We start from the raw sequence: 25,581 nt of genomic DNA, 5'->3' as shown, positions 1-25,581 counted from the left end.
AATATCAACCAGTTGGCAGGCACAAATGCTACTTTTGTAGTATGATCTGGGAATACAGCCTGGTAAAGTGATTTACATAACATCTCAATGTTGGATTCAAACCCAGTTGTACACCACAAAGCTCACTGGCAAGTGCTAACCATACACCCCCTGACAGTGCTCAAAATCTTCCATGGCATTACACCTTACATGCTGTGTTCAATCTAACAATCAAGTTTTAATTTCAGAATGATTTAACTATACCATTATGTTCCATCATTCCAAAGTACATGTTGTTCACCTTACTTTATTGTGCTGGAAGCATATTTTAAAGCCAAGGTTTTCATGCACCTTTAAATGAAACAGCTCTATTATTTGATAAGCAGGAGACACATACACAGATGGGCAGCCCTAGTGGTGCAGCAGTTAGCGTTACCGCCTCACAGCAAGAGATTCTCCAGTTCGATCCTCGGTTGCAGTGCCTTCTGTGTGGAGTCTGCATGTCTTCCCTGTGGTCACGTGGGTTTCCTCCCGGTGCTCTGGTTTTCTCCGACATCCAAAAGACATGCTGTAGGTGGATTGGACACCCTAAATTGACCCTAGGTGTGAGTGCGTGTGTGTGCCTTCTGTGGAAGGTTGGGCACTGGGTTGGCAACTCAACACCGTAAATCTCCACTGGCAATCATGAGCGGACAGGTGATCTGCTATGGTGACCCATAACCGGGAAAAGCCGAAAGAAGAAGAAGACACGTACACAGATAAGCAAACACACATAGACAATCACGCACACACACACATGGATTGATATATGCTTCATATACTTCATTTTTACCCTGAAGTTTGTAATACATTTAAAAATAATACTGTGAAATGTTGTTTGTGCACTCTCCTGTTTGACAAATGATTACATTTCTTTGACTCTGGATTCTAACCCAAAGTACCCATGGATACAGAGATTTATTTGTCTGTCATCCTTGCAATCACTTGTGAGTGTTTCCTTTTACACCAACAGAAGAACTCCTGTATCTGTTTAAGCAGTCTATAGCACTGATAACAAACAACTTGAGTTTATGGTTACCTCGCAGTTAAGTAAATCATTAACATGCGTTCTACAAGTATGAAACCAACCATTTACTAAATGTTTTAACATTGCTGCACTCTCAAATCAATGGTCATCACAAAACCTACCTGCAGCTCCAGCATTTTACGTCAGAGAAATGCTTTCATTAGAGGCATCCAGATGTTCATAAAGTCAAATGACTGGGCAATTTTGTTTTTTTAATCACAGCAGGTGTAACGGCTTCTCATTTTTGTCTTCATTACTGGTTATATTACCTTTTATTTTCAGTGCAACATGCATTCAGTGAAAACTTAAAATTTCAAAACAAACTGTAACCACAGCCAAGATGTAAGTAACACATTTATAAACAAATTGCACAAAATGATAACAAAACAAACCACAGTAAAATTTAATACAGGCTGTAACCAGCCAGAACATTATGTACAGTATTTACATTATTTACATGTTTATATTAGAATATTGTACCTTCAGTTGAATGGCCCTTAGGGCACTGTTTAAAAGGTTCATAAAAACAGTCACTATGGAACTCCATCAACATCAGTTCCATTGTACGCAGCATTTATTCGTAATTATTCCTTGTTCCTTTCTTGTGCTTTGCTAGTAATGACAGTCTGTAAATATATACATTCAAATTTCTTATTTGTACTGGGCCTACTGTTGTTACTGAAGCTCTAAAAAAGCTTCAGAGTTAAAACTCAGTATATCTTGTGACTGCAACTTGATATACAGCATAAAAATAACAATAATAAAGTAAAAATAAAAAAAACATGTTTACATGCACTACCACACAGCAGACATTTATAATGCATCAGTGCCACATAAACTCTGCGGGGAAATTCATTTCTGATATTCATGGAAAAAACTCACACTATGTGCCTGGGTTAAAAAGATGAGTATACACACAAACATCCACAGTTTAATTAAAAAAAGGAAGGAAACCATAAAGTAACAGCTGGTTTTACTTCTTGCTAATATGAAACAAAAAAAGGCATGTGCATGGAGTTCATGCTGTCCAGTGTAATACCCATTCAGTCATAACAGCTATACTGTCGTTTGTTTTGAGTTGAATGAATCCAGTGTAATATCCATTCAGTTGTTGTGGTAGACAGCATTTGGGCATTCTGCTGATGATTAAATGTGACAAGTACCTGTGTTATACTTAATATTGACAGATCATGCCCTGAATTTTTATTTGAAGCCTACCTACAAAAGAATAAACTGATTTTAATAGCCTGAGTTTTCTAGACTAAGCTCATGTAGAGGTTGGGAAGCTGATGTAATGGTCAAGTTGTTTAGCTCTCAAATACACGGCACAGGGTTTGATTCTCATGAAAGAGAAACTGGCTAGATTTAAAATGGCCTACAAGGGAAGCTTGTCTAATATTTACCTATGATATGCAAATAAAGCTTATTGAAAACTCATATCTTACAACAATGGACATGTCTGTTTAAATATGCTAGGAAATCTTAGGAGATTAATGTTTATCAAAACTTAAACAAAAGGACAAAGCTAGGATCATTTAATTTCTGAGTCAGGGAGCTACACAAAGTATTTCATAATGGGAAATTTTTAACAGAGGCATTATTATTGTGTTACAAGATTAAAAAAGTGCAGTGTAAATGACGAGTGTTTACTCATAAGAATTGCTTACGATTCTCCTGTATCTTACATTTGCACTTTAACCTTCTTATTGTTGCTTGTATAACAATTATTTTCATTATCTGTTTAAAAAAACAATGTCAGATAAAAGAAGTCGGAATGCACTTTGCTGACAAATATATAAAAGAAGCCACACTTTGAATTTAATTACTGAAAATGCTACATCATGCCACGGGTTTTCATAACCGCAGTCAGCGCATTTTTGAAATGTGAGCAGTTAATAAACACTTATTTATTCACTATGCATGTGGGCGTGTGTATGTTTTTGTGTATGGAGAGAGTGATATGTGTGTTCTTCTTGTAACACATTTCACTCTCGCACCACAGAATCGCCTACACTTGAAAATAATCACAGAATAATATCCGTCTGGAAGAGCGGGAGTTGAAGTAGCTGGATCGCAAAACACTGTTTAAGGATTGCTGTAATTTGTACTGCCTATCTAAATTTCTGATTACAACAAGAAGATCAGTCATGAAACATGCTTTTGAAGTATATGCTGTGCTTCAGACACCTCTTCTTCTAGTGCATGTTGGTATTCTTGGTGCGTTTCCTCCTTTCACTTCTATCATTGAGGTCCTAAGTGCCTACCGTCTAAGGTATGCACATACTGGTTTGTAGGTAGTTTGCTTAAAAGCATTGCCTTGAATATTACACTACAAGAAGAGGTCAAATGTTACTTTGTGATTTAGCTTAAGGTGAGCACAAATCAATACTGCATCCTCTTAGTTTATAAATTGTGCACTAAAAATGCCTTGGAAATAAAACACATCTGCAGTTGGCGTTTTGAGCAAAACCTTCCCACATTGCTTAGCTATAGTTATGTTTTTCCAAAACATAGAGGTGGGACCTTCGGTGACATTGTAACATACCTAAGCAGACTTGCATTTTTTTTTTTTGTTGAAATTCAAATATGCAGACATAATCATTTGTGAATGGTAGTAAACCTGTGCCAAAACCCAGCATTAGATTATGATAAAACTCCTTAAATCAGTTATATTACTGAAAATCACTGCATTTATATTTTGAAATGTGTTCATTATGAAATATAATATCTTTCCCTTTTGGATTTTCAGTTAAACCCTGACCTAGGCCCACAGTACTACATTTCGGCAGTCCCTGAAGTATGAGGTTACATTTGCTGTGTAGCTGTAGCAATAAAGTTAGAAATGAGACCATAGAGTATAAAATTTTAAATAACTGATATAGCCCTGGGGGATACTTCAGTGCTCTGATTGTGATACCTTTTGAAGGAAGAAAATATGACATTTTGACACATTATTGACTATAGTTCAAGATTTCACAAATGATACTAAAACAGAGTCTGTGAGGAATGGATGTATTTGTCTCTAGAGTCAATAACATGTTGCAAGTCCAGGTATTAGGTATGCAAACCTGAGAAGTAAAAGCCACACATTCATTGTTGTACAGTGGCAGTCCAAGTGTTTCCTGCTCTCAAGTAATTGTGAATGCTTGTTTTTCACAAAATTGATTGTGGTACTATTCCTAAGCAATAAAAATTACATGTAGAAACCTAAGAAGCATTTTTCACCTGACACGTCTCATCTGATTGAACTCCAGTGTGTGCTGGGCCACTGACTGGCAAGGAAGATCTGTTCAAATATAACATCCTGATAAGAAGCAATGGATTGCCTCTGCCTCTGTTTTTCCTGTCCTCATAAATGACTATTGACACTACAGGCATATATGCAGGGGTGATGCCCCATGTAGCTCACTATGAACCCTTTGTTTATTCCTAACATGGCTCCTTTCTACTCAGCTTCCAGCATTATAGCCTATTTCCTTTAGTAAGCAACAGTAGTGTCACAACAGACTGTCACTGTTCTATGTAATAAGGAATAACTGCAAGTCAGAGGAGCTCCCAAAGATAAACACTTTCATTTTGAGAACACTTTTTCAGCAGTAAACAAAAGGCAGGAGACATATATGTTACTCCAACATGTATCTTGGAAACTATGTCTTCTGCTTTCAAGTGCTTGTTTTACTTTCTCTACCTTGACTTTTACACTTTTATGTGTGGTTCCTGCTAAAAGAAAAACAGATTTGTTCCTTAGGACCTGAGGATGATAGCAATTGATCTTGTAAATGTTGGTCAAACATCAGTGAGTGCAGACCACTCCATGTGATTGGTAGGGAGTTATCTAAAAGTGCTTGGTACAGGGTTGTTTTAGCTAACAGTTTATTAGGTCCATTATTCAATGCATGAAAGCTTAACAACATGTCTAGCTGTCTCATCACACCTTCTTCCTGGTCTTTGCCATTGTCTCCCGACCTATTTTTGGCTGCTTTAGACTGTGACATGTTCTTAAAGACATCAGGCACACAGCTGTTGGCAGTTTCATCGGCTTGCTCTGAAGAAGACTGTGCCACTCTGGAGGCACTAACTGTGTGATCTTGCCCCACACTGGAGGCACTAACTGTGTGATCTTGCCCCACACTGGAGGCACTAACTGTGTGATCTTGCCCCACACTGGAGGCACCAACTATGTGATCTTGCCCGCATGTACTTTGTATTCTGCATTTTAAACGTAGTTTATGAGGAAGTGCAGATGTTTTTACATCCTGAAAGGATTCTGGAAAACCTGAAGGAACAGAAGAAAAGCCAGAAGGAGAAATTGAGGCTGGAGGGGTTTTGGAGCATGTATTTACTTCATATGTTGCTTCTTGCTCAAAAACATCATGGACAGGTGAATTTAAACAGGATGAGCCATCATTTATGTAGCTTTGGTTAACAGATAGTTCAGAAGAATTTTTCCTATGAGTAATGTTATTTTGACTTATGGAATGCTCTAGAGTATGGCGCAGAACCAAATTTAAGCATGGATTTTCTTCACATGACTGAAGTATGGAAAAACTGGAGTTTAAATGGTCATTTGTTTTACACTTTATATTGCTTGATCCCTCTGGGACAGCACCATGTTGGTAACTTAAATCTTCAGACGTATTATCTTTGTCTGGGTTAGAAATGTCATTAACTATATTTTCAGGCACATCTTTAGTCCCTGGTACTGGCTGGCATGACACCACTCCAGAGACAACTGGACTATGATGAAGAGAGTGATCTTGTGTATGAGTTTCTTCTGTCTTGGTTGTTCTTAGCTTATGCATATGCTGATAATAGTAAGTAGGGGCATCGTGGTCCTCATTTCTTGATTCAGACTCCTGCAAATCTACTGCAAATCCATGAGTACTGAACAGAATAGCTCCTCTCTTTGCTGTAGTCTCATTCAATTGTTCCTCATGTTTTCCCAGAAGGTTCTGAGCTGAACTATGCAGACCATCTCTAGAGCTGATGGCAGCAGAATTTAAATGGTAACTATGGGTCAAAGGCATACTACCCTGAGAACCATCTGTGTACATTAATGGAATGGGACTGTCTCTAGATGATCCATCTGACATATCTGATACAGACCCTCTAGGGGAATATTTTGCCAGTGAAACACTTCCACTGCCTTTGCTTGATTGCTCATTCTCTGATGAGTCCGAGTTAATCACCGAAGAGGCACCATTGGAGTAACCATTGTAGAATGTCTTTACTGTACCTCCAGCAAGCTGTTGACTTTTTTCTATGTAGCTGGCAGTGGTGATCATTCCAAACCGTAATTTAAGTTGCAGTAGTTCTCTTTTAAGGCGAACATTTTCTTCATTCAGTGCTAAAACCTTGTTTTCCAGAACCATATCATTAAGGCGACGCTTCTCTCTTGATCTTTTTGCTGCCTCATTGTTCTTTTTCCTTTTTTCCCAGTAACTAGCATCTTTCTTTTCTTCAGAGATAAACTCCCTCTTCCTCCGGCAGTTGATGTTAGGCTTTGACTTTGCAGCTCTGTCTCTTTGCATGATTTTATCATGAAAAGCTGTAAAATTTCCAGAAAGACAGAGTGATGGTGATGAAACAAGTTCCATCTTTGGACAGACTTTCTTTTTTTAGTTGCTAAAAGATAATAATGAGAGTTAAGTACTCCTGCAAAAGTGTAAATGTTTTAAATAACTATTTCTCTGGAGGTAAAGTGAGAGTTGCGAAGTGCTGAGATAATTTTCATCAGACAGAGGTATTTTCATCCAGTTCAGTGAAATGCTACATGAACTACTAAAAAAAGTTCAGATTTATCATTTGCTCCAAAAGTCCTCAAACTACTTCTTAGTTCTGAGGTAGTTTTTATGTTCTTTCAAAGCAGGCTGATTTAGACAGCTGTATACTTTTATTTCTGAAATATGCAATGCCTCTTTCTTCCCGAGGGGCACATGGCACATGTAGGGCTTTGACAATCTACAACAATTTAAATTGATAAGGATAGACTATTACTTATACATCTTCAGCATTGTTTATTGTTGGAAATAAACCTTCATTAGAACTTTAAAAGGAAGCCAGATATCCTGTCATGCTCTGTTGATGTTAAAACAAAGCTGAAGGAAACACCTGAAACAAAAAGAAAAGTACAGATCAGAAATTACAAATGTATCTTGAAATAAACTATACAAATTGGTGTTTTGCATCTTAGCATATATTTCCATTATAGACTGTAACTTTTAATTTCCTAGCATATCATTCACACTGGCTTTTGAATTTAATGTTTGACTTCTTCCATGTCATTCAAAAATAGTATTCTAAAATGTGCCGATATAAAAAAATAGGTTCCTCCTAAAATGTGGGAAAACTTGTTTTGACCTGAAGTTACTCTCCATTTGCTCATTACTCAGCATGGTTTTTGACCCAAGCATAGTATAACCACACTGCCCTTCTAAGGTTCACAGATAATAATAAATCACAATAGAAATTCAGGTCTTCTAACGTCAGCCTATTTCTAAATCTATCCAAGGCATTTGATACAGTCGATGCTTGTAAATAAACTCTCTTTGAATAGCCTATCAAACTCCTCACCTCACTGATTTCCTAATCACCTCAGTAATAGCTTCCAAACAGTGGTAAGATGACTTCTCCTCTTTTCATCCTATATCCCTTGGAGTCCCACAGGGAACCATAGTAGGGCCACTACTGCTTAACTTATTTATCAACTACCTAAATACAGCAGCCAAAGAGGCCAAAATAGTACAATATGCTGATGACTCCACTCTGATATGTGCTGCTTGGACACTGCTCATGTTACAGACACTCACCCAGACATCCTTTTCCTCCTTAGAAGCTTGGCTCAACAACTCACAACTCGTCCTGAATCCAAAAAGAAAAAATAAATAAATAAACTACTTCTGTTTACTTCAACTCTCTCTCTTCCCTCCACAAAATGCCTTTAATATACTGTCATCTAATAAGACCAATACAGAACTGGTATTCCACAGAACAACTGGGTGTGATTACAAACGACCACCTGAAATTTGACCTCTGCATTCAGCAAGCCATAAACAAGACACACCAAAAGCTAGGTTGCCTTGACAGAATAAACACTACCTTGCTGAATCTGCTAGACACAGCATTGTCACTTCTTTTTCCTCCCCACCCTAATATATGCCAATCCTATCCTAACCAATCTCAACTCCTTTCTGTCAGCTGAACTAAGGCAATGATACAATAAAAAAGACAAATTCACAGTCACCCCACAGTATAGATCACAAGATCATATCGCTGCTTCTCTCAAAAACAAATAAACTGGCTTGAAGTAAATAATTCTCTGTTGTTGTCACAATTAATTACAAACTTCAAACCACTGCACAACCCTAAAAAAATCCCATGTCTTCACTCTTTCATTAAAAGACATCTACACTGCAGTGGCAAGTCTTACTCTCCTTAACTAACCCTAATAACAATGCAGGGTAATCACTGTAATCATGCTGCATTGCTAACAGCTGGAATACCATGCCACTCCACTCAACAACTGTCAGCAACCTGAAGGAGTTTAAGGGCGGCATTCACAGTCACTTTTACAAATGCCGTAGGGGTATTCCTGATGCTTACAAATGAGTGTAGCAAAGGCGCAATTCATAGAGTCCATTTACACTAATGAATAAGGCCTGAAAAGTAATGACATGCAAATGCAAAATGTTGTAAAGTGTAGTATGCTAATGAGGTAGTTTTGCAATTCATAGTCAGACATACCTGCAGCACACCCATCCATTGTTAAATGTAATCCTTCGCCTATGTTTCTATGCTCCTTTTCAAACTTTTTGTTGGACTGTTACTTAACACTCTCAGTAATATCTGATAGCATTTAATTCTTCTTCACAGATCCCCATTTCAGGTCTAGCTGACAGAATTGCGTGTTTTTAGTACGTGTTTCTATATCATTTTGCTTTAAATTTTCACTATTGTTTCATTGATTAATTGAATATGTTTTCTGATTGGATCACTTTATGTATAAATAGACAGCAATATGTGCAAACACTAAAGTTTTAGTATGCTTAATATTAACTGCATGTTTCTTCTGTTACTCCAGCATGGTTTGTTATATATTTTTTGAGTTGGAGTTTTATCACATATTGGCTTTATCTTCCTTTTGTATTTTGAGAATGATATTTCTGGAGGAAAGGGTGAACAGAAGAATAAAACCTGAGCAAACGGGTAGAGAGTTAGACAGACAAGCAGATAGGCAGATCAGAACGTCTGGCTTTTCTACTTTTATTCACTTACTTGTCCGCTTACTGGTCTAGTTATTTACATTTATAACTGGCAATATTAAGCTGGAAAATCTCTTTTCAGTGAAGCCCCAGGAAGAACAAAATGTCCAGTAAAGTCTTTACAAAAACATGAGATGGGATATCAAACATAATGAACATAACACATAATAAGAAATAAGAAATGTGCACTACACATGGAAATCTTTCTTAGAAGCTATAGTACAAAAGAGACATTAATTACAGGCAATAGAGTATGTGTGATAGTCAGACAACCAGATGGATATATATATATATATATATATATATATATATATATAGAGAGAGAGAGAGAGATGGACTGATAGACAGGAAAGCAGATGTATGTACAGAGTGAAAGAAAGATATATAAATAGGTAGATTAGACTGATAGATAGAGTTTAAAGAAATGTCTAACTCGGGAGGCAAAACACATACAGCAAAATTAGAATTTATTAACTAAATTCTTCTGCCAAGAGATTTGATACAAAATGTTCGCAAACCTGCACTTGAATGTTATGGACTTGTCATGTATAAATGAAAATGCAGACAAAAGGGTTACTATAATGTGACATAAGGCCAGTATCTAGGTTCAAGAGTATCTGACACTCAAGTCACATCATTGACAGGAAAGAGGACACGAACCTGTTTAAAGCCTACTAGCCAAAGCTATTCTATGCACTAGATACAGGAATTAGGGTATGGTCACAGGATCTTGAGTGGGTGCCATTCACTAAACTTGACAGTTAGGAGTGTGGGAACCTGAGAAATCAAGGCAAACATATATCTGTGCAGAAGTAAAGAGTTGTAAATTAGTCTCCCACAGATTTTCTGTCATCAAGAACTGCCTAGGCTTTTTACGAAAACCTTGGTATAGTTCTGAGAAACAATGGCAATAGGAGTTGAATATCATGGATATTAAGTCATCAAATCAAATGAGACCTTTGAATCTGCCAATAGCAAACTATAATGTTGCACATAAAGGGTATGACAAGTAATTATTGTACAAGAAATAAATAAGACAGTAGAACTCTGCTGCAGTTTGGACACTAAAAACTGCCTTCTGCAAGGGTAGCAATGTTCACATTGAAACAGAGTAAAAAGAAATTCTGTGCTTTGATTTTTTTGACGCCTGCTAAAACCTGCCTTACCATTATTCCAGTATGTTCTCTGCATGGTCATTCAATAATGTTGTTATTACCTGGATTGTAATTACTCTTACTCATGTCATATCCAGCTACTCAGTACCCTACTCATTTATGCGTTATATTTGTGTATTTGTGGCCTCTTAATGTTTGTGTTATAATTCTGTAGTTTTCTTTGATAAAGCAGAGTGCTGCAAGTTACAACAGACAGACATATTTGGACACACACACACACACACACACACACACACACACACACACACACACACACACACACACACACACACACACACTTACAGACACCAATATTTTCTATATTTGTTTAGTATAAGTTGGTCATTAACATCCTTCAAAAATAATACAAATATATGTATATCAGCAATCAAGATTTACAATGACCAGTAGGTTTCTATATTTGCCAGTTGTACCTGTGAACCTTCTTTACAGCAAAAGAACATCAAATATAATCTGTACAGTATGTACGAATTCTGGTTTAAATCACACAGACTTACAGCTGGCACAGACACCATCTAAATAATGTAAATCCTGTTTCAACCTAGCCTAGGTTTGCAAATGCCTGAGTTAGAGGTTCAACTGCCTGAACATGTGCTTTTGCAACTATTTTGTAAACTCTACATTATGGGGAAAATGAAACATAATCTTAGCGTGTGAGTAGAGACACCCCGCATCAATCTTAGTGAAGACTACTTTTCTTACCTCAGCTGGAACTTCGAAAGGCCAGCCCTGGGACCACTATAATGCAGGTAAAACTTTCCTTTTTTACATTATCTCAGGTGCCAAGAATTCTTTAAGATTTTGGACTATCCTTATGCCACAGATACCACAGCCTATATGCCTAATGCTTACATGGAAAAGGTTGTTTGCTATACTTTCATGTAACAGCTCTTTCTAAAACAGTAGGGAATCACAGTTTGATTCTCAGTGGTAGAAATGTGTGATTTCCAAAAACCATAACAATCTTCAGATTTTCAGTCAGCAATATGGAGCACCAAATGTATGCTGATTTTCATGTTGGAGGGTCCACTAGTTATCACCAGGTGCCCCACTTTCATTCTACATCCAAAGTGTCTTATTGGTAATGGTCATCCAAATTGCCCATAGGTAAGCATTATATGATTGCATGTTTCTGCTTGTTTGGTGTGTGTGTGTGTGTGTGTGTGTGTGTGTGTGTGTGTGTGTGTGTGTGTGTGTGTGTGTGTGTGTGTGTGTGTGTGTGTGTGTGTGTGTGTGTGTGTGTACCTGCATGTGTGTGTGTGTGTGTGTGTGTGTGTGTGTGTGTGTGTGTGTGTGTGTGTGTGTGTGTGTGTGTGTGTGTATTTGTGTAAGTCTAGCATCCTATAGGGCATTGCTTTCTCTGCCTTGTAAAGAATGGGTTTCTGGACAGGTGCTTGATCCCTTATGACAACAAATTCATTAATGCTATTAATCAGAGAATAAATTAATGAAGCCTATACCATATGATGGAATCAAATGAATAAATGGATCCAACTGCAGATTCACAGAGTCATGGTTCATAGACTGACTGTTGTGCTCAGCCTCAGTCTCACTACACAGTTTGGTGGCGTGGCCCATCAAATCCATGGCTTTTGTCCTCCTCCATTTACATTTTGGTACTTTGATGACTATGCATGGTGGAAAGAGGGACCTTTGTGCACCTACAAGTGATGGCAATTCTTCTGGCCACCTCAGCTTGTCATCATTCTACCAACAATTCATTGCATTGTCTGAAGTTATATGAGGCATATACTGTCTTGCAAACCAGGTGGGATACAAATGGCATGAATAATGAAGCATGCCTTAAAATGCATGGACAATGCAGAGGTATACAAAGTGTACATTTGTTATTCAGCACTACAAATCATAGGGCCTTAAGATATTTTTTAATGTTCAGTACTGATGCTGTGCTCAAAGTTACAACCATCTAGCTTGTTCCCATGCCCCCAGTCTCTGTACATAAGTGCCATTACAGAGCAAGTATAGTATCATCAGTGGCTATCCCCCAATACCTGTATTTAAGTGCCATTGTGGCACAAGTGTAGTATCCTGGTGGCTAGTGATTACACCCACCCTGATCCTGTACTGCTTTTCATACCGGTAGGTGAACATGGTCACTAGCTTGATATGGTGGGGTCAGCCATGTTGATCTAAACATCTGAGTAATTTACTGAATTCCTCAGTGCTTAGATGCCATCTTTGAGGTCATTCAGGAGAGAGACATAGCAATAGCTAATTAACATATGCTTCACCACCTCCCCCCAGACTGAATCATTAACATTCAGCTTGGCTGCAAAGCCAGCCCTATACAGTACAGAGTACAGTGCAGTAATGTGTTAGGGATGTCTCTGAATTCAAAACATAAAGGAAACTATTATGAATTAGTAAATTGTAAATTCCAAAAAGTGAGATTCTGTAAAACACAGATAGTCCTATTAATGATACATGGTTAAAGTTTTTCCAGCAAAAGTGTTGTATCACAAAAAGCAGTAATAATAGACTTAAATGAACTAAGATGACATAATGCAACAAATGTTTATATTTTGTTGTTGATTCAAAGAATATGACATGTAATTATTTACATTATATTGCAAGGTTAGACAAGCCAAATGGCATATTCTTATATACAAGGTGAAATGTTAGTGATTGGTAAGACCAAGAGGTATATATATTGTAGTATGGAGTTCACTAGCCTCAATTTATTTATTTTTTATCTTTAGTTGACTGGGCCAGTCCCACTACATTTGTGGTCTCTTTTCAGGAAAGACAAAGGTGGAATTTATACTACTGGAGAAAATTTGTCCAGAGCATTGGGGAAATTACCCTACCCACCTTGTTGCAAAGGGACCCATTTTGCATGACCACTTCCTGTTTCTGTCCCAGGTGCAGAGGCAGGCCAGAGAAACAAGAAAACAGATGTAGAGACAAGGAGATAATGGAGTTGTGAGGGAAATTTAGGAGAATGTCAATACTGAGACTGGAAAATGCATGCAAAATTCTGAAGAGATATTTCAAAGAAATCTGTTTGATGGAGATGAATCAGCAAATAATGGATGTGTAATTACAACCTTCCAGTCAGAAGAATTGTGGGATGATTTACATAAAGAAATGGTGATGCAGAGTGAGCCATAAAATGAAGGAGACATTTCTTGGGGGACATTATGGAGAGAATACAAAAGGAGGATGCAAAGACAATCTCGAAGAATAATAGTGAGATTAAAAAGAAAACATATATAGGGGAAGTTGAAAAATCATATTATTATGAGAACATTTTATAAAAATTAGTCTGAATGGTGAATGATATTTAAGGAAACATAAAAATGTTTTGTACAGTGGCAATGTGAGAAAAGTAGAAAAATATAAAATAACATATAATGAGTGGAAGATTTAAAACATAATCATATACTTTGACAAAGAAAAAAAAATATATGAAAGAAATCAAGAAAAAATAAAAGAATTGTTATTTAAGCAAATATTTTTTTTACAAGGAAAACAGAAGTATCAAAATACTTAAGCAGATTAGTAAAGAAAGATGGCATTATAATGAGAGAAACAAAAAATGTAAAATAAGAAATAGAAACAACTAAGGAAAGGATTCTGAATAGTGTAGTACAATATGTACAAGAAATGAACATGGAAAGTAAAGAAGTTAACGGAAAAGGGGAATAAGGAGTTGGAAAAGGAGATTCTTTATATGAGCTACATAAACTATTAGGACAAGTAAATATATAATTGGCTGTGGGACAAGACATAATAAGGTATGAAATGTATAAAAAAAATGTAAGTAACTGAGAAAAAGAATATTTTTTCAAGATTTTGAATGAATGGTTAAATGAAGATGTCATGTATAAAAAATTTTGTAGTGGAATACATAAATTCATATGGAAGAAGGAAGATAGAAGAAAATAAAAAAAAAGTGTAGACCGATAACAATGAATAATAGCGATTATAAGACCTTTACAAAAATAGTACAAAAGACATTTGAAACTAAAATGGAAAACATTATAGAAGATAGCATATACAGTATGAAGGGGAAAGATTGTCAAAAAAATTAATGATATTTAGAGAAATTGTGGATGATATTATGAATATAAAAAAAGAAGTAAAAATCATGATGGTAACCTTAATAAGGCTTTTGATACAATTGGACATGAATTTTTATGGCTAATAATGAAAGAATATAACATAAGTCAGAAAGTTAGGAAATTATGAATGTCATCATATAGTAATAATAAACTCATAAATGGCTGGTTAAGCCAAGAGGTACATACTTTTTTGTCTTTTGGCTTTTCCTGGTTATGGGTCACCACAGCGGAACTCCGGTCCACTAATAATTGGCAGTAGATTTTTATGAATGCCGAGGTGCCAGCTCGACGTCCAACCTTCAACTAAGGCACGCCCATTTACGCATGTCTTTCGAACACCCACCCAACCGCAGGGAGGACATGCAGACTCCACACAGAAGGCACTCCCTGCACTCCAGCCGAGAATTGGACAGGAGAACCTCTTGCTGTGAGGCAACAATGCTACCGCTGCACAACAGCAAATGGCCCAAAAGGTACATACGAAGACTGATTTAAGACAGGGGTGCCCAATGAGTTGCAGATTCTTGCATTATACGAAGAATGATTTAAGACAGGGGTGCCCAATGAGTTGCAGATTCTTGCAATAGTTATGAATTCAACAGTATATGAAATAAATTACAAAATAAAGGAGGTAGGCTATACAACACCTGAAGGATTAAGAATTCCAGTCTTGTTAACATACTCAGACTCATCCATAACCCCTTTTAATACATGGGGTTGAGGTGTCACTTTAACAGTGAGAATCATTTTTTGAAGTGTGGGAGGAAACTGGACCACTCAGGGCAAACCTAAGCAAACACAGGAAAAACATAAAAACTCCACACAGAAGGTACCACAGACAAGAATCAAAATAGTGAACCTCTTGCTGTAAGATCACAGCTCTATTCACTGTACCACTGGGCTGCCCTATCACATGCCATTCTAATAATTGTATAAAACAAAATTTGAATAAAAAAGTAATAATCTGTACAAATAAGTATCTGAAAGTGATAGAGATGGCTTTAAATAAAGAGACAAATAAAGGTTTAGGTGACATAGTAAAGATGGGGGCTATATATTTTATAATGAATGCAATTTCTCTGTTAGTTATACAATTTGGGAATAAATATGCAAGTAGAATTCAACGGGAAAAAACAACAGTAAGAAATAAAACAGACCTGTCTTTTCTGGAGAACATATACATTATCATTCAGAAAAAAAGGTTTATTTGATAAATTCAGTACTGATGGAGAACATAACATACTTAGCAAGTGTATTTATGTTGCCAGTAGTATTTGAAAAGGAATTATTGCAGATATTTTTTTTTTTTCATTTATATGGGATTCTGGATTAAACCCAGTTAAAACAAAAGTTTTATATGTAAATAAAGATGAAGGAGGCATAGGGTAATTAACCCAGTTATATATGCTGCTTCATTAAATTCATACGAAGTGTTAAAGCAGACAAATGAAAAAGATGAGAGATTCATAGCAGTGGTGCAGCTGTTAGCATTGTCACTTCACAGCAAATGGTTCTCCAGTTTGATTTTTGTCTGGAGTGCCTTCTGTGTGGAGCCTGCATGTCCTCCCTGTATTCATGTGGGTTTTCACTAGGATCTCTGGTTTCCTCCCACATTCCATATACATGCATCTGAGGTATTTCTCCCTGACCTCTGCTGAAAATGTACTGCATCGTAGTCCGACTTTCCTGGTAAACAAATTTTAAATAAATAAAATTAGATAAATATAACCAATTAATTTTGGATTATGGTAAAAAAGATTAAAACAGAAAAAAAGATGTATAAATGAAGACATAAAATGTTGCTAAGAAAAATATTTTTGTGGAAAATAAAAGTTGAAGATATAAAAAAGAAGGAAACATATGGTATAAGGATGTAATCATAAAACATTACTGTGTAAAACTATGAGAAGGAAGGAAGGAAATAGTGTAATAAAAAAGTAGAATGTCAATATCTTTGTTGAGACTGGTAATAAAAAAAATGTCAGTAAAAGAAAATATGCCATAAAAAAAGAAAAGTAATAGAATATGTTTAAATTGTAAAGAAGAAGAAACTACTGAACGTGTGTTTGTGAAATTTGAAAGATTTAACAAGTTATGGGAAAAACTATGTAAAGAAAATTTTTTTTGAATATATATAAAATAATTGCATAAAATAAATATGGATATTATAAAAATCAAAGTAAAGAATATATTAAAAGAATAGATAAAATAGTTATTTTATGCCATTTGGGTTTTATGGAATGAAAGAATAAATGAAATTATGTTTAATGGTAAATGGATAAAATCGAGTGGTGGTTATGTAAAAAAGAGTGGTGGTCTAATAAAGATGAAAATTTGGTATGATTAAGGAAAATTATAGATATGTATAAATATATTTGTATAGCTACATATTTTTACATTTGTAAATATTTCTAAATATATACATATGCTGTAAATAAGAGTTATTTTTTTGTATCTAAATAAAGGACTCCTATTGTTTTCAATAGATGCCATGATATATTTTACATACATCCGAGCTACTTCCAATTCAAGCAGATAGTACCTTAGTTTAACTACTCATCTGAGGGAGGGCATACTCAGGAGTGCATTGCAATGTCAGCTATTGATCTTCCTAGTGAGGGAATGGAACCCATACACTTTTGCACCAAAAGAGAGTTTGCTACCTGTTGCATCACTGAAACTGCCCTTGATTATTGAATTCAATGCCTCCTTACACAACTATTTAAAATTCCTTGTTTAAGGTAAGTCTCTAGTATCCTGGAGTTTTGCTTATACATTGCTTTCCTTCCCCAAATCTCCAAATGTACCGTGTTCCCAGTTAATAAGACATAGCACACTAAGACTTCAGCCTGCATTTAATCTGCTGAGTTTTTGTGGTGATTGTAGGCAACCTATCTCACCCTGGATGGGTTGGCTGGCATCAAATGCAAACATCCATCCTTCCCTGTTTGGTCTGACCCATAACTGTGCTGTTGCTGCTCAAAAATAGATAATCTCGGGTGCTGGCACAATGATGTTTTAGAATTTATTTTCCACTGTTTTCTGAGTCAGTAAAGGATCGGAGAGCTGCTCTTAAGCTTGATAACTACTGCAGCAGGTAAACTAAATTAAATGATTAAATATGCAATATGTGTTTTTTAGAGGCATAAAATGATGTAACAGCTTTCTGCTGCTGAAAACTCCAATTATATATATACAGTGTGAGATGCTCTAGAGGTGAGTAGAGTGAGTAGAGGCAATGCCCTGAACATGATCCTGGCGACCCACGTTTGATTAGTGGCTTGGGTGAATGACAGAGTGGCAGGATGGTGTTACCATCCAGGGGGGAGTGGTGATGTGAGTATCTCTTGTGTGTGATCTCTGGTGGAGGCTGGGAATGTCATGTGATAAAAGGAGTCATCCAAAGAGGATACAGGGCTAGATATAGCCAAGCTGTTGTAGAGGTGGAATGAAATGTCATGGGCATTGAGAGAAAAGGGATACACTGTAGGTCATACATAAAAAAAATATTGAATGAAAGCACACACACACCTGGACATTCTTAAGATCTGCACTAGCTCTGGTAAACATCAATAATAGTTCAAGGGTGAACTGGAAGACCAGGTTGACCCAGCAATGGACATGAGTGAGTAGGGCACTGCAACAGCTGTTTTAATGAGGAAGGGGACCCCAAAAATAAATACATCAATAAATTATACATCAAATATCATATATATATTAGACATGTGGAAAATAAATTATAACTTTTCTGCCTTGTGGTTACAATATCTGTAGCTATTCCTAGCCAGAAAGCTAAAAGTATAAAAACACAATTAGGAAATTCTGAGCTGGAAAACAAACTCATTAGCAAGGAAATCTGAAGTTGGAAGAAGGTTTACCTGTAGACTGATTTTTTTTCTTTTTTGAAAACAATTTGTATAAAAGTGATTTTTTTGTCTATGTTTCTCTTGACCCTTCAAAAAAGTTAAAAATAAGGCACCTGCAACACAACAGTAATAAAGTGCAAGGAATGTGTATATGAAATTCAGGACTAGCAGCTTGTCCTAGCAATCTAACTCAATGCAACTTCTCTGCTGCATTGTCTTAGACTACAATGCTTTGCAATGTTAGTGTTGTTTTATCCTGTTTTATTTATTTATTTAAAACATTTGTGGAAGGAAACCTGAGAAATACTTCTAAGTGGGATATCTGGATGTGGCCCTGGTTTTCAGCACTAAATGTACACAGATGGTGAGGCGGTAAAGAGTTCAGAGCTGCAGTGCTCATAATTTATGTATAATTCTCTTTCTTGAAACTATAGTACTACTGGTTATTTAATTCACCAGTGAGCTGCAAAACAAACTGAAGGGGAACCATGTCACCTCATTTTCTGGAACACTGCCTCATACAGTAGCAAGTGGTTCATGTGAGATGATTACTAACCAAACTGTGTATTTTTTTAGTACAGTTTTAGGATTGCTTGTATTTATGGAATCTCTAGTGTGAAAAAGCAGAAGCAGATGTGTGACCTTAGGTTCTAAAGCATTGCCTTATGCTTCTATGCACTATACTCTCAGAGAAGAGATGCATGTCAAGAAAGACACAGTCCACCTTCCTACCTAATCAGACTCCTCAGTCTGGCCATGCCATGTCATGTAATCCCTGTAAGTAATCAGGAATAAAAATATAGGTCAGTACACAATGAATATTTAAACAGCACACAGTCAAAACAAGCTTGATTGTCCAAGGCTGTCCCAAGGAAGTTACAGGAAACACAATATAAGCAGGCTTGATGCCAGGATACCCTTTGACCCCAAATGACAGTTGTAACTTAATTATTGTAATGAGTAAATTGTAAAGCTATGCAGGACTAGGTGATGAACAGATGAGGTAATGACTGTTCTTGTTTTCAGGAAAACAGAATATAGAGTTTCAGAAGAGTGTAGTTTCAACATCGATAACATTTGCTAATTCAGTTGTGTGATTGTATTATGGAATCGTAGCTGTGACAGGAATGAAAAGAAGCTAGAATATAAATAGTTGTATAAGCTAAGTTTGACTTTTGAATGGGACTATAAACTGACATATTTTTACAGGGTTGTATCTAGATGTGTTTGTTTTTATTGGTTTGTAAGTTCATAGGTACAGTAAGTACTAAGCTAGCTGTTGTTTTGGGCCATTTTTAGCCTAGACAATTTTCTGTTTAGCACTCAAGCTAATCTATCCCTAGTGGCCTTACTCATCCCATGATCAATAATTATATATCACCCTAATAAGAATACCTGGGGTCATACCATAGATAGTTTGATGAGTACCCATGCATGGACTAAAGCATTTAGGAGCTACATCTGTCTATAGTAGTACAGTTAGCAGTCCAGGCGTAACTATCTATTATGGAAATAGGTGCTGTCTTATAGTGCTATGAAAAGTGCATTCTATTTTGAGCAAGTAAACTACAAAAGGAAATTTAGAAGAAGAGTCAGCTGCTCTGTTACCAATTTATCTTTAAGCAAGATCAAACAGTAATGTTTTATTATTCTAAAGTATGTGCTTGTGTAGGTGAGTCATGCTTAGTGAAAACAAAATGGCACAAAATAAACAAACTGATTCATGAAAGCAACCGTTTTTAGAGCAGCTGTGGATGTTAACCATCTCCATAAATGCTAAATGGAGAATATTGGTGCCTCAACAAGCTACAGCTTATGAACCATTGGTCTCTAAATAAGAATGCTGGGAGTTGTAGTCCTGCTCATATTTCCAAAGTGCAGCAGAACACAATCATGAATGACTGTGACATTGGTGATGTGGCAACTCTTAAATGTAAATTTCATTCAGCAACTTAACTGGCAGTAAAACAATTCACTGCACGTTTCACCTGCAAAGTGGATTTTGTCTGGCATGCAGATCAGTTTCTTGCAATTCCAGGCATGTAGGTGTAGAAACATGAAATGGTTGCCATCACACAGTTAATCACTTTCAAAGTCATCTATGATTGTATAACATTGTGATAATGTTTGTGCAAAGCATCAGATACATTCTTAAATCACCATGTTTTAAGGAATAAAGAATGATATCTATGTGGTCAGCAGTACTGCTTTAAACTGTAATGGTATATTAATCTTCTTACCACAAGTTTTTTTTTTCCAGCCAGAAAATGTAATGTTGCTGTGAATTTGATCCTAGTTCAAGGTTGATACTATAAACCGTTAAACACTTCTGATGTAGGATTTCTGAATGAACTAACAGGTTTCATCCTGTGAGTGTATCTGTATATGATTGCAGTATTACACAATATGTTTTGATAGTAAACAGCATTCAGTTATACCATGGTAATTTTAATTGATCCTTGTTAGTAATTGTGAATCATGTTGCAATTAGGTACAGCTCAGTGCTGGACCTGTCAGCTGCAGTGTAAAGGTTCAATACCGGAAAGCAGCACATTTTATGAAGTTATGAATATTAGATTGCGATAGATAAATCTGCAGCATTATGTTACATAAATGCATATTTCAAAATCTACAAAAAAAAAACAAAACAAACAGAAATAAACAGGACTAGTTTAAAACAATCTGTTTGCTTGCCCATAAGGGACAAGAAAAATAGGAACAATAATACAAAGTCCGTTAACGCTTAAACGCAGCAAGGCTAGAAGCTCCACTATCCATGCAGCAGGAGCTGTACTCTCTCAAATTGTATGATCTGAAATTAATGGGATTTAGAACACTGTGACACTGTTGTATTTTCTTTCATCCTTACCTCACAGGGTGGCCCTGTCATGGAGGACTGCATAGAATTCTGGCCTTTATAGCCAACATGTTAGAAACTGTACAAGTAACTAATTACTTTTTTATGTGCACAGCATAAGTTGCTGAAAATACTGCACCAGTATTCTTACACCAGCTGATGAATTATAAAAACTGAATAATGTGGTGTATGCCAGAATTTAATAGCATTTAACCACAGGGCCATGATTACACAAAAACATAGCAATTTGTGCTTTTACAACTGTTTGTGAATTGTGTTGACAGAATGGTTAACATACTTTAGCTTTGGTTTATATTATCTCAGTCTTCAAACTATCTACCTGTATACTTACATACATGCAAATATGTCAGGCACTGGCAATAATACCCATCTAGCCTGCACATATACCAAAACAGTTATTCCCATAATTAGTGTCCAGGCTGTTCCTAAAGCTATATAAACTAGTGCTTGTTTTAATGTGATTTGGTAGTCTGTTCCTTGAATCAGCTATTCTCTCACAGAACCAGTCAGTACACCTTCCATTCCTCTATAATCTTCTCCATAGATTGCCTGTTGATTCTCTGCTACTTTATGATAAACTCAAACATCCCCAGAAGTAGTTGCCTGTAAATGTCCTATATAACTGAATAAGATCTCATCTTAAATGTCTATATGAGACACTATACAAGTTCAGATATTTTAGTCTTTCATAATAACTTAAATTTTCACATCCATAGAAGCCCTTGGTATATTTCTGCTGTACTCTTCCCAGTTTACTAATGCTTCTTTTCTTATGGATTTCTATATTGTTATTCCATTCTCAAGTTTGGGTGTAATGTAACTAACAAATGATGATTTCATCATTTCTGATTTCTTAGACCTTATAAATCATTTTATACAACCTATAGTTCGATAAGAATGTGTTGAACAGATGGAAGGAGTACTTTGAGGGGCTGATGAATGAAGAGAACGAGCGAGACTAGAGAGAGAAGGCTGGATGATGTGAGGATAGTGAATCAGGAAGTGCAATGGATTAGTAAGGATAACTATGAAGAGGATGAAGAATGGAAATGCTGTTGGTCCAGATGACATACCTGTGGAAGCTTGGAGGCGTTTAGGAGAAATGGCAGTGGAATTTTTAACCAGATTGTTTAATGAAATTTTGGAAAGTGAGAGGATGCCTGAGGAGTGGAGAAAAAGTGTTCTGGTACCGATTTTTAAGAATAAAGGTGATGTGCAGAGCTGTAGTAACTACAGAGGGATAAAACTGATTAGTCACAGCATAAAATTATGGGACAGAGTAGTGGAAGCTATGTTAAAAAGGGAGGTGATGATTAGTGATCAGCAGTATGGTTTCATGTCAGGAAAAAGCACTACATATGTGATATTTGCTCAGAGAGTATTGATGGAGAAGTACAGAGAAGGTCAGAAGGAGTTGCATTGTGTCTTTGTGGATTTAGAGAAAGCATATGACAGGGTGTCTAGAGAGGAGTTGTGGTATTGTACGAGGAAGTCGGGAATGTTAGAGAAGTATGTAAGAGTGGTACAGGATATGTACAAGGGCAGTGTGACAGTGGTGAGATCTGCAGTGGGAGTGACAGATGCGTTTAAGGTGGAGGTGGGATTAGATCAAGGATCAGCCCTGAGCCCTTTCTTATTTGCACTGGTGATGGACAGGTTGACAGACGAGATCAGACAGGAGTCCCCGTGGACTATGATGCTTGCAGATGACATTGTGATATGTAGTGAGAGTAGGAAACAGGTTGAAGAGACTCTGGAGAGGTAGAGATATGCTCTAGAGAGGAGAGGAATGAAGGTCAGCCTGACTAAGACTGAATATATGTGTGTGAATGAAAGGGAGGATAGAGAAATGGTGAGGATGCAGGCAGTAGAGCTGGCAAAGGTGGATGAGTTTAAATACCTGGGATCAACAGTTCAGAGTAATGGCGAGTGTGGAAGAGAGGTGAAGAAGAGAGTACAGGCAGGGTGGAGTGGGTAGAGAAGAGTGTCAGGAGTGAATTGTGACAGACGAGTACCAGTAAGAGTGAAAGGGAAGGTCTACAAAAGGGTAGTGAGACCAGCTATGTTATATGGGTTGGAGACATTGGCATTGACAAAAAGGCAAGATTTAGAGCTGGATGTGTCAGAGTTAAAGATGTTAAGATTTCCACTGGGTGTGACGAGGGTAGACAGGATTAGGAATAAGTATATTAGAGGGGGTTCAGGTGCCTAGGCGGTGAGACATTTCCCTGTGGTACATTTGACTGGGGACACATGGCTGAAGTGACATTCAGCTGCAGAGAAATATGGCTGTTTGCAAATTCCCTGTGGGCAAAGAGAAGCATACACTGCCATGCCCACATCTTTAATGACTAAATGCACAGGGGGAAAACAATGTCCATGGTCCCCAGAGGAACATGAGACAGCAGGCAATATGGCAGGCATCAGCATCAGGCTGGCCAGAGGGCATGTCAGTAGCAGTAAAAATGCAGTGCACAATGGGCAGTGCCTTTATAATTGGAGTGTGTGGACCACTACCCCCTTCACAGTGTCTAGGGAACATTACCTAAAATGCATACTGGAGCATAAATGTGACTATAATAGTCTGCAGGATTTCCTCCATGCTGTAGCACACTTATACATGTTGTAGTTATATAAGTATGTACTGTACACTGAGCACAACACTTATTACTTCTTCTGCTGCCATGCATTTGGCTATTAAAGCTGTGAGCATGGCAGTGTGTGCTTCTCTTTGCCCACAGGTAATTCGTAAACAGCCATATTTTTCTGCAGCTGAATGTCACTTTAGCCATGTTTCCCCCGTCAAATGAATCACAGGGAAATGTCTTGCTGCCTAGGTGCCTGAACCCATATTAGAGGGTCAGCCCAGATTGGACAGTTTGGAGACAAAGCCAGAGAGGCGAGATTGCATTGGTTTGGACATGTGCTGAGGAGGGATGCTGGGTATATTGGGAAAAGAAAGCTAAGGATGAAGCTGCCAGGTAAGAGGAAAAGAGGAAGGCCTAAGATAAAGTTTATGGATGTGGTGAGAGAGGACATGTAGGTGGTTGGTGTGACAGAGTAAGATGCAGAGGACAGGAAGAAATGGAAACAGGTGATCCGCTGTGGTGACCCCTAACTGGGAAAAGCCAAAAGAAGAAGAGGAGGAAGAAGTTCTATAACTATCATCAATCAATTGGTTGATATGATTAGAAAAACTCATAGCTGAATCTACCCATATACCTAGGTCCTTAAATGAGTCTACAGTTTCAATCACTGTGTGCTGTATCAAATAGTCACCTTCAGTTTATGTCTCCCAAATCTTATATGGTTACTTTTTGACATATTAATTAGCATATTATTCTCATGTGCCCAAATGGTTGATTTAGTGAAGTTCTTTTGCAGACATGCCCTGTCTATACACAGGTGTAATCAGTTTACTCATTTTTAACTCCAGACTGTGGAACAACTCAGATGAAAAACAAGATAGCTCTGAAAGATACAACCTAAACAAGTATGGGTCTAGGACACAATCCTGTGGGACAACCTGACTGTAACCTAGAATTTCACCTGTCCAAGTGCTGTTTGATACTTGCCATGTCCTATTTGTAAGTCATGTATCCATCTTATAAAGACTACATCGATACCCAGTTGTTCTAATTTACTGATCAGTGGTTTGTTTATGACCCTATCAAATGCTTAAGTTAAGTTTATATAAATTACATCGCAGTACACTTTTTCATTCATGGCTATTATAGTGTCATATAGGTAGTTCTAGATCTATTTTCAACATATGCATGCTGATACATGACTTAAAGTGGTAACCTTTCCAATTCTGAAAACAATTTACCCATAATAATTTCTCCATTATTTCTCTACAACATAAAAGTAAACTTATGAGTCTGCATGAGTCTAGGTTCATCCTACTACCTTTTCCCATAAAGGTAGGTTTAACGAGTGCATGTCTCCAATCTGAAGGAATCTTCCATGTTTAAATGATCTAGTGAAAAAGAAATATTATGGTACTGTGAATTCCTGCTGAATTATTCCCAGGTCATTGTTACTAATACTCTCTCCTTCCTATGCTTTGTTTGGGTTGAGTTTGCTTAATTTTTTTTTTCACTATAATCTAATTTGATTTGAGTATCTAAGGTTACCTGGATGTTACTAGGAAAATGTATGCCCCCCTCTGTGGAGCCAAACTACTTGCATCAGAGTTTGCAAATATAGCTATAATCGGTTGTGTTTGTTTGTGTCTTTCGGCTTTTCCCGGTTAGGGGTCGCCACAGCGG

General features: G+C 37.0%; 2 protein-coding genes across 5 annotated transcripts in view; one reads left to right on the top strand and one right to left on the bottom strand.

Annotated features, from left to right (window-relative positions):
• BRD1 (bromodomain containing 1) overlaps positions 1–25,581 on the top strand; it is a 2,713,326-nt gene that overhangs the window by 132,800 nt on the left and 2,554,945 nt on the right. The window lies entirely within an intron of this gene.
• Positions 1,425–25,581, bottom strand: part of LOC122798215 — a 55,541-nt gene continuing 31,384 nt past the window's right edge. Inside the window, exon 2 of the mRNA XM_044066980.1 lies at positions 1,425–7,156. Within this exon, the coding sequence (XP_043922915.1) occupies positions 4,750–6,642 (1,893 nt within the window). The 5' untranslated portion in view covers positions 6,643–7,156 and the 3' untranslated portion in view covers positions 1,425–4,749. The remainder of the gene's footprint in view (positions 7,157–25,581) is intronic.

Source organism: Protopterus annectens, chromosome 3.part1 (assembly GCF_019279795.1).
Source record: "Protopterus annectens isolate FY-2018-M chromosome 3.part1, PAN1.0, whole genome shotgun sequence".
In the NCBI taxonomy this organism is placed as follows: domain Eukaryota; kingdom Metazoa; phylum Chordata; order Ceratodontiformes; family Protopteridae; genus Protopterus; species Protopterus annectens.
Note: the sequence above shows the minus strand (reverse complement) of the source record. Positions and strands in the feature narration are given on the sequence as shown.